The sequence below is a fragment of the Macadamia integrifolia genome, unplaced genomic scaffold (genome assembly GCF_013358625.1).
Source record: "Macadamia integrifolia cultivar HAES 741 unplaced genomic scaffold, SCU_Mint_v3 scaffold890, whole genome shotgun sequence".
NCBI lineage: Eukaryota > Viridiplantae > Streptophyta > Magnoliopsida > Proteales > Proteaceae > Macadamia > Macadamia integrifolia.
Window position 1 is genome coordinate 30,784 of NW_024870571.1, and position 10,605 is coordinate 41,388.

The window sequence follows — 10,605 nt, forward strand, 5'->3', positions numbered from 1 at the left end:
TTCTGAACAACATTCATGAGAGCAAGTTATGAAATGCAATGATTGCAATAATATAATTTTTTTTTTTAAAAGCAATGATTGCAATGACGTCCTAATCAATAGACTTTCTTCTATCCCAAAAAAAAATATTTATATTATGCAAAAATAGAAGGGCCACGGTCCATGAATGCTTAATTAGGGACAGATATATATGTGGCCGCAAAGGGCTTGAGCCAAGGTTTGTGGATCACCAATTTTATAAAGCTTTCATGGGTCACAATTCAATTGATTTGCAATGTCCTTGGCTTTCCATGGATTCTCTTGTTGACATTTATGATAGCGATACGTTGATACCATAACCAATCTATATTTATGATTACTAAGATTGGATTTTGATATGAACGTTAGATGAGACTCATTACTTACTGGTTCCCATGCATGAACGACCCATCTCAGTACTATGCATTGGTGACGGATCACCACCCATTAGTGCTCAGCTATGCTCACCGCGAGTTCTTAAGGTACTTTAATTTGTCTCTTTCACCTTATATATTCGATCTGGCATGAGGGTGCTATCTCTATCAAAATTCATAATAAAAAGTGTATTGTTGGATAGATAGGGAATTCCAATGTTTCCATTATTGAAAAATGTTAATACAATAGTATTAACATTCAAAATCTTATCCAAATTTAATGGGTCGATTACATGAGGATTTCAAACAAGAACGAGCATAAGGATTCATCAAAAAGTTAGTTGATTATGATTAATTATAATAAGTATTGGTTGTCAATCTAACGCACCACTACAAATCAATCACAAAATTATAACGACAGATAATAATAAGGTGTCGGTTGCTTCTCCGACGTTACATGTAGATCGGTCAAGTCAAAGCATCCCATATATGCACTATGTCCACCACCAAGATAATTTATCACCCATCCTACCTTTAGAAAAAGATAAATGAAATAATGAATTCTTGATAGTCCCGTTAAGCACGAAAGTAACATCTCGAACGCACAACTCTACATTAAAAACTATATGAAATATTTAATAATAAATTTAAAAATATATTTAATTTTTAACACTTGATTAAATGATGATACGAATAACGTTGGACATTTGTATATTCACCTGTCCATCCTATAATTTAGTATAGAAAGCAAGCGACTTATGAGGGAATACCTACATTGCCAAAAGGAGTAGTAGTACGAGATTGGATGGCGATGGGCCATGGCCTGGAAGTTAAATTGAGTCTCTTCATTTTTTGAAGGGAGATTGATCCGGTTGTCTGCCGCATCCCAACAACATCTTAGAGGAGAGAGAAAAATTTGATTGGCCCTTGTTTGTGTGAAGGGGTGTCTATATGTTTGTAGGCCATGCCTCAACAGAGAGAGGGAAGGGTAAAATTTTGTTAAAAGGGAACTAGTAGCCTCTAAGAAAATGTGACCCTTGTTTAGACCTTTGCACTAGTCAGGGGTGAAATGATCTCCCCACTCAAAGGCATAATTTCTCTTCTTGTTGATGCTTTCATGTTTGTTTTCATTGATCCTCGTGTTGATGTAGGGGCCATGTTGCTTTGTAGAGAATCCTCTCTTATAATTTTACGTAAATAAACAAAAAAATAAGAGAATGCTACTTGATCATGTAGTCCTTGCACCAATGTAGGGCCAATAAGAATGGATGCAAGGCATCAATAAAGATAGAGTTTTATGATTTTATAGTGGTGGGACAGTAATTTTGCATCCTGCCATATTTAGGTGCAAGGTCTATGCCACCCGATAACATTCTTTTTCCCATTTAAACAAATCAAATCAATTATAATAGTAATATGCCATTTTAATGTGAAAAAACTCTTGTAAGATGAAAAGAGAAAAACCACGAAACTTAGTTTAGACAAAACAAAAGAAAATTTTGCAACACCTTTTCTTCTCATCTTAATTGACAAAGAGTGCATCACCATTGAGTGCGGATTAGATTTTCCGCAACATAAATTTTCCTCATACAAATCCATCTTTATGCCGATCAAAGCTTGTACTTCCTTACTCTTAGGTAGCTTCATCGAATCATGATAGACAATTGTTGTTTCCTTACAGATTTTCTCAACTGAGGATTAACATGTGGCTCTCAAAGGGATTGCTCTCCGGTTCAACATAATCTGTAAAAACTATAAGAGCATCATCAGCTTCATCGTCAATTGCATTTTTATTATTTTCTTACACATCTCCCCATCATCATGTACCATGGGCGTAAGAACTGGTTCAGTGAGAACATAAAAAATGACTGATATGTTGATATCTCGCACACAACTATCAAGTTTGCGCTACTTTTGCTTTTTTTTTTTTTTCCCTTCCATCGTTTGCACACAATTGTTCATGTGCTCATTGCAATTCATGGAAGGCACTTCCTGTGTTGTATGAGTATTGTTTCTTAAATGGGTTGGGTGGTAGATGTCTAGGTTGAGTTTGTTTGAGTAAGAACTAATTACTAGAGTCAAGAAGGAATGAATTGATGAAGAAGAAATAAGATATGAGAGGTAGTGTCTCTATGTGCTAATTTTCTTTCGCATCAAACATTTACTATTCCAAATTCATCTTCATCCTAGCCATGGCCAAGAACTTCGCTGAAGCCTATTTTATATGAAATTACATAATTTATCCCTATATCAAAAGTTAAAATCAATTGTGCTGAGACGTAAAATAAAATTTGATTAGAAATTCCATTTGCAACCATTTATAAATATGCCTCTATATTTTGGGTGACTTTGGACTTTGGATCCACTTATTTTCCTATTAGCTTGAAATTAGGTCAGTGAGATAGGTGTGGTATCTTTTACCTACATAAATATCACATGGATCAACTTTATGTTTATCCCTGCTAGGCTGCTAGTTACCACTATTGTGGAACTTGGGTAAACTGAGAATTAAAAAAATAATAATAATAAAATTAAAAAATCACTTATTACCACGTCACTTACCTGAGTGATCAAGAAGATTTTCCAATTTGTGTATACATATATCAATAATCTAGTGGGTCATAATCAGACTGGATAAACCTGTATCCATATCCAAGCATTTATTCACTGGATATGCACTATCTAGTTCAGCAGACGTGGGTTGGCCAGAACTCTTTTTTTGTTTCTTCTACGAGGTTGGGCCTCAAGTTGTCTCATTTCTTTTTGGTAAACTACAGAACGTTATTGTCATAATGGATTGTTTTTATTTTATTTATTTATTTACTTTTAATCCAAACATTATTGAAGCCTGGACCCTAGGAAGTTCCTAGAATTTTATTGAAATAAGCATGAAAGAGAGAGTAGACGAAAAGATATAATCTGCTTTACCCCAACTCTGCATAGTAATCTCTCGCTGTCACGAAAAAGATGAAAGAACTCTTTAGTCTTTATATATTTGCTTGAAAAAAAATGTCTTCCTCCAACTAAACATTACTAAAGGAGTTTCCACTATGGAGTTACTTGGATTGCACTCTAAGTCTCCATCCATCTAAACCGTCAAGAAAAAATTGTCAAATGTCACTCTCGGGTTGATGAGATAGCAAGAATAAGGACATGCAAACTCAATGATGGTAACGTATGGAGGTGAAGGAATTTCTTCACCGTTGTGCTTGGATGAATGTTTGGAAGAGTAAAGGGAATATTGGGCTCTAACAAATGGGAGGAGTGCGGGGACAGATAGTTATAACATTAGATTCATGGGTGAACCCTTCATTGTAGATAAAGGATTTAGTTCTCGAATATTGGATGCGTATATGTTGATAATGATATAATATCGATCCTGAATTGATCAATTTTATCTCTATTTTTCATTTAAAAAAAGTTTTTTATATATTTTTTTTTTATTTTACCCATGCCCAATATCGATACTTAATCCCAGATTGGTCAAGTATTAAGGTCGGTCTCAGCCAATATCAATACAATACCGATACAAATACCTAAACCATGCTGTGGATGAATGCAAACTCTCCCCAATTCTCAAATGTGGATTGTAGTGATTGGAAGCTTCGGTGACAAATAAATCTCTCTCTCTTTCTCACAAATACACACACACACCCAAATGCATATTATTCTTAACCACGAGGAAGATGTTAAGTTCATCCTCGCTAATTGGCTCTGGATGTAAGGGGGTTGGGCTTAGGCTTGGACCTCCAGGATTGAATACCTCCAGGATTGAATTGGCCCAAAGTTGGGGAACAACCAGGCCATATCCAAGACTGAAAACTGATTCCTGGGGTGGGATAACCAAGTCAAATGGAATTGGAACCGGCTGATCATGATACAGCTCAACAAATATGGCCGATCAATCTGATCCAAACTCTGATTCTATGAACCAGAAAGAGGTGGGTCCCACCCCAGTTTTGCTTGTGCTTTGGGCCCTAAGACTTGGGTTTGGGGCTGTGTAGAGCATCACTGGGTCTCAGTTTGGGCTTCTGATGGCCCACAGATGTTCTTGTATACCACCTCTGGCGCCATTGAAAATCCTCTGAAAATAAGATCCGCCAAAAATGCCAATGGTGTATGAAATAGTTATATTTTGTGATGCTTATCTGCAAATCTCAAGTGGGGCAGCTAGCCATTGGAGGTTTAATATAAGCCCAGGGAGATGTCATCTGTTTGACCCTCCTAACCCCCCCTCCCTACCTTCCCTTTTAAATTTTCAAGTAGTGTAGCAATATTAACACAAAAAAAAAAAACTAGTGTATCAATAAGTGGTCCCATTGGGCCTCTGCTGGCCCCTTTGGGTCCTTATCTGGCCCCGATGTGAGCCTTGCACCAAGAGAAGAGTAAAAAAAAAAAAAAAAAAAAATTCATCATCTAGGATCAAGGTTTTATAATTCGGGATCCATCTCAATCTAAAATCGATTTGGATTGATATTGGTTGGGATTAGACTAGACCTGATGAATTTATCTTTTTCCTTTTTCAATAAATTGGTGTTTTGAATTAATGTAACTTTTTTTTTTCCTGATGTAAGACTATTTTACCCTAATACTTTATCAGTGGATCAATATCAGGGATCGATCAAGGCTGAAATCAGTTCGATCTGAGCAGTCCTGAGCAATCCAATCTCATTTTTAAAACTATGTCTAGGATCACTACTAGTAGTGTAGCACATGAGGAACAAGGGTTCCTTAAGCTGTAAGTGTGGGGAATTTCTCAATGCTCATCTAGTATTAGTAGAAGCCGTGTAGCACCAGCAGGAAGGGGGGGAGGGTTCCCTTTGCCACTAGTGTGGGGGAATTTCTCATGTCAATACTAGAGTATAGAATGGTATCATCCACATTGGATTTACATGGTTAGAAAAACAAAAAGAAAAAATAATAATAAGAAGAAGATGAACATATGAGAAGGCACACATCATTGATTATATAAGGGGGAAAATTTGTGTAGAAGATAAAAGCTGCCATTGGGTTGGTTACACATTGACAATAAGGACAGAAATCAGATGGATAAGATTAATTTTAGTACTTTTTTAAATATAAAAAAATAATAATAATAACAATAATAATAATTAAGTTTGTTTAGTACTTTGCATTCATATATGAGTATTCTATAACTGTTATAAGAATAAAATCAATGGCCGCGATTGTCCAACCAAGGCGATTATTTTTACTGAGATAGAACCTATTCCAAACCCATCAAGTGGTGGATCCCATGCAGTGAGTAGAAAATTATGATGATGCCCAACCTAATAAAGGAGAAAAGATGAACAGCCATCGATGGGATAGAAATATCCATGAGCCCCACTATACTTAAACCTCTTTATCTCAAAATAAAGTGCTCAATGGTAGTGATCATATCTTTTTGGGGGAAGTCATCGTACTTCAAGCAATATTTATGTAGGTTTAACAATGATGATAGGGTATGCTGATAAGGATTTCCTTCCATTAAGCTATAAATTCTGGGATCGAGATCCTCTACAATTCTCATATTGTGCAATTAGTTACACTTCTACCGACATGTGAAGGTGCTGATATGGACGGTTACGATTGAGAGAGAGAAGGTATGGAGAAGGTATTCCATTCTAGCGGAGCTGGATCTCTCACAGAACGGTGCTATACGGGTCGATCCAGTTCCAGGCTTCCAGCCCCTCTCTATTGGTATCGTATCGATGTCGGCCAAAACCATGGCCTTGATCTCTTCCATAACACATGGGTTCTGATAAAAGGTTTCAAGAAACTGGAATCCGATTGGTGACTAGCTTAATTCGAATCAGAGATTCAGAATCAATGGTCAAAGATTCCAATTCCTGACGATTAATCGGACCAGAATGGTAGAATCCCAATTCTAAGGGTCAGATTGGATGATTTCAATCCGATATGATGATTCTGATCCAGATTTTATTACCTTGGTTCCGACGAAGAAGGATTGAATTCCGATGAGAAAGGAAGACAGGAATCAGGATCCTCCGTCCAGGGTGGGATGCGTGGCTGGCAAGGAGGGTAGCTGGAGTGTAATTCCTCTCCTCTCCCCGTCCGGACCCGAGTCCAAACCGACCACCAGCTCTCTCTCCTTTAAAGGCAATGGAGCCCAGAAAAAAGCCTTCCATTTAATACGAAGAGAACACCAAAAGGAACGAATCACTCTCTGCCACTCCACAGTCCACAGAACCAAAGAGAAGAAAGGGTTTACGATTTTAGGTTCGCAATTCCTGAACTGATTTTTGCAAGGTCACCGGAAAAATGGTATGTTCGGCCGGGAATCCACTCCGGCCACTGCTAGGGTTCGGGTTCTTCGTCCAAGGTTTCCGAGGGTTTGCATGGATGGCTGTGACTTTCTTCCTCAAAGACGGTCTCAACGTCGATCCTTCCACGCTTCAGCTTCTGCAAAACTCGGCAAATCTTCCGATGGTCGGAAAACCGCTCTACGGAATTCTTTCTGATGCGGTTTACTTAAGAGGTCAGCATAGGATCCCATACATCGCCATCGGAGGTAAGCGTAATACACCTAAACCGTAACTCAGCTTTCCGGTCATTTAATTCTTCACTACTTTCCGGTCATGGTGTATTCTAGAATATGCGCTTGGCTGTAGGGAAATGACCAAATGCCCTACGGTTTGTCATCTGTTTGTTTGTTTGGAAAGGGTAAATCTGTAAGTAGGCGTTTTTTATTTATTGACGGAAATGCCTCTGGGCCAGTGGCCAGTGGCCGGTGGCCGGTGGCCGGTGGCCGGTGGCCGGTGGCGGGTGAATATTTTAAGTACTTGGCTCGGTGGCTACAGTGAGGCGTTACTTAAAGCTTTTCCTGCAAAAGCATTTCTTTATCCCTTTTTTTTTTTTTTAATAAAGTCTCTAAAATTACACGTGGAAGTAAGTTAGCTGCTACACTTGTTTTGGGAACTTCATCAAATATTGGGATATTTTATGATGCCATGTTACATCGAAGTACACGTGGCCTCTCATGGGTGTTGTTGGGATGCACCTTACGTGGACATTCATTCGACAATGATATATAGTGGGATCCGTTGTTTCCATGTGGCTAGGCGATCATAGGTCGTAGTAATGGGCCTTAACTGCATCTAAGCAGAGGGTCCACATTTGCCAAACTGGGATCCACCAAAATTATTTGGACAGGGCTAAAGAGCAACTTGGTTTTCCACTAACCAGTTGGGCTTCCTTCCGACTCAATCTCTGTGTACATCGTGTGATATAGAGCAATGAAGTGAATTGAAGAAGTGAGCTCATAAGATTGCAAGAATGCCGCTTCAGTGTAATGAAATCTGGCGGCATTTTTTTAGTGAATTCAGTTTCTCTGCATGTACGTTTACCTGCACATACGGGTCAGGTGCCACACGTGTTTACAGAAAAAAAAAATGTCAACACATGTCCCTTTTGCTTCCATAAGTACTCCTCACCCTTTAAATGCAGCAACTAGGGGTGAAAGTTTGACCCTGATAATCTAAATTTGCCGTGAGTCCGAACAAGGTTTGGGTCAAGTTTTTTGACCCTAAGGGCGGCCTCAACTCGACCCAACCCGGCCCGAAATTTAACCTTGCATCTTTATAATGGAAATTAGGGCTCCAATAGGTATTTTATTTTTCTATAATTTTTTAATATATGAGACATGAATGGAAAAAACATGTCAATCAAGGTTAATCCATCCATTATAGAAGCCAAGGTCAACCCAACCCAGGCCAACCCGACCCACTCCGGCCCTGATAGGGTCTATTAGGGCCGGGGTGGGTTGGTATAAACCCAGCAGGATTTGGCCTAAACATGAACCCGACAGGATTGGGTTGGGCCTAGGTTGAATTTTGAAGATCTAAGGTTGGGTTAGGGTTTTAACAAACCCAGCCCAACCTGGCCCTGTTTCACACCTAATAGCTAGTGGGACAAGTGTAGACACCTGACCCTGTAGAGCAAACGAGTGCAACTCTGTTTAAGGGGTTTTCATGTACAGTTTCTTGACGAGATGTGTTCTCTTGTTTCCATAAATGTCCCTCTATGCTGCCATGAAGATTGTTTAGAAGGGTATTTATGGAAGAGAAGTGGCAAGATGGCAATGGGTCGGGCAGATTGGCACTGAAAAAGCCTCACCCGAGTTCAAGCTGCATCAAAAAAATGCTAGAAATGAGATTGTGTTTTTGAGGCCTTCTAATGAGAAAAATAACCCTATTGACTAACCTGAGCCTGCCTCAGATGAGTTCACATCCGTTGCATGGTGGATAATCAACATTTTCAACAAGTCCCTGCTCTTCCAAGAGAAGTGGTGGATCTGACATCTGCTGCCACTCTAGATTGCCTCTTACTTCTAGCTTCCATTTAGTGTAAAGGAAGCAACAAAAGCAGCTGCAGATGATTTGGACTCATCCAAAACTGGTTCTGAAGTAGCCAAACCAGACCTGAAAATGGTTTTGGCTGGCAAGTGGAGCCAAGTTTTGTCACTCTCGTTTTCTGTAACTATCAGTGTCTCACACCTTAGGAATATATTGGCTAGTGGTTTGGAATTAAGGATTGTAGCAGGAATGGCTATTATGATCTGCAAATCAGGTGAAATTATTGTGTTTCAGGGCAGAATAAATGAATAATTAACCTTAATAGAATTTGGCAGCATTGTTTATCTCAATTAATGTCATTGGTTTGGTGCAGTTCTTTTGCAGGCAGTGTCATGGTTTGTAATAGCCCTCCTTCCCTTATCAAATGTTTCGATCATCACCATTAGCATCTTTCTCCTCCTTGGCAACTTTGGTGCTTCAATTGTTGAGGTTGCAAATGATGCTCTTGTTGCTGAGACAGGAAAACAAGGATCCTCTCCCAAGAAGTCACAATCATCTTCATCAGGTGAGCTTCAGTCTTTTGTTTGGATGGCTGCGTCTATAGGCGGGATCCTTGGTAACCTCTTAGGGGGCATTACTGTTGAAAGCTTCTCTGCTCAAGCAATGTTCCTTGCATTTGGTCTACTACTAACCATCCAGTTCTTCATAACTGCATCAGTCCATGAAAATTCACTTAACCTCCCCAGGAATTCTTCAAATTTTGGTATCCAAAAACAGTTCAAAGAGCTCTCACTTGCATTACAGAAGCCTGAGATTGCTTACTCATTGGCATGGTTTGCATCATCTTATGCTATAATCCCAGTATTGACTGGTACCATGTTCTTCTACCAAACACAGCATTTGAGACTTGATTCATCGGTGTTGGGACTGTCCAAGGTGTTTGGACAGGCAGCAATGCTTCTATGGAGCATGATATATAACAAGCGTTTGAAGCTCATCCCACCAAGGAAATTGATTTCATCTGTCCAAGCAACAATGGCTGTGTTCATGTTGTCTGATGTATTGTTTGTGAAGGGGATTTATCGGAACTTGGGTGTGCCAGATTCAGTATATGTTGTGGTCTTCTCAGGTTTGTTAGAAGTTCTGTTTCAATTTAAAGTTCTTCCATTTAGTGTCCTCATGGCACAGCTCTGCCCACCAGGCTGTGAAGGGTCTCTAATGGCTTTTCTCATGTCTGCTATTGCCTTGACCACTATTGTGAGTGGTTACCTTGGTGTTGTACTTGCATCATATGTTGGTGTATCTGGGGATGACTTGGAAGGTCTGCCACGTGGTATTCTTATACAGGCTGCATGCACATTGATCCCACTCTTTTGGTCTTCATGGATTCCAAGTGATGTTAAGTCCCAACAGAAGAAAAACAAAAAGGAAAAGCATTATTAACAGGGATATGTAATTGAGCTACAGGTATGCACAGGAGAAAGGAGAAACTGGATTTTTCTTGGCTTCCAAAATGAAATTCTTTTTTTTTCTTAATTAATTTTTTTTCTTGTATTCTAAAATAAAGTAAATAAATAAAGCATTCAGTTTTCCTGCAAGCTGGCCATGTTCTGAATGAGGCCTGTAGGCTACCTTTTTGTTTAGGCTGTGTTTAATAATGTTACCTGGGGTGTTTCAGTTCTTTTGTTTCTGAGGAACAATAATAGAACAACAACTGGGATTTGGCTCCTCTTCAATTCTTCTTCCTTCAATTCTTTATCTGCACCATATATGTGTCCCATTTTGATCCAACGGCTGTGATCAAACCCCTTTTCCCCCATTTTTTCTCTTCCCTTCCTCTTCATCATTTCATGATTTTCTCCTCCTACTTCCTTTCCCTTCTTCGTTCAGGTTTGCAG

At 39.1% G+C, this 10,605-nt stretch overlaps 1 protein-coding gene across 1 annotated transcript; it reads left to right on the top strand.

Annotated features, from left to right (window-relative positions):
* The first annotated feature begins 6,152 nt into the window (after positions 1–6,152).
* LOC122070335 (probable folate-biopterin transporter 7) lies at positions 6,153–10,305 on the top strand. Its single transcript, XM_042634470.1, has 2 exons — positions 6,153–6,924; positions 9,081–10,305. Exons 1-2 carry the CDS (start codon positions 6,675–6,677, stop codon positions 10,148–10,150), a joined length of 1,320 nt encoding a protein of 439 aa, XP_042490404.1. The 5' UTR covers positions 6,153–6,674; the 3' UTR covers positions 10,151–10,305.
* The last annotated feature ends 300 nt before the right edge of the window (positions 10,306–10,605 follow it).

Coding starts and splice junctions, on each gene's coding strand:
- LOC122070335 (XM_042634470.1), top strand. CDS start 6,675: ATGGTATGTTCGGCCGGGAATCCACTCCGGCCACTGCTAGGGTTCGGG. Junction 6,925..9,080: donor CCCATACATCGCCATCGGAG/GTAAGCGTAATA, acceptor GGTTTGGTGCAG/TTCTTTTGCAGGCAGTGTCA.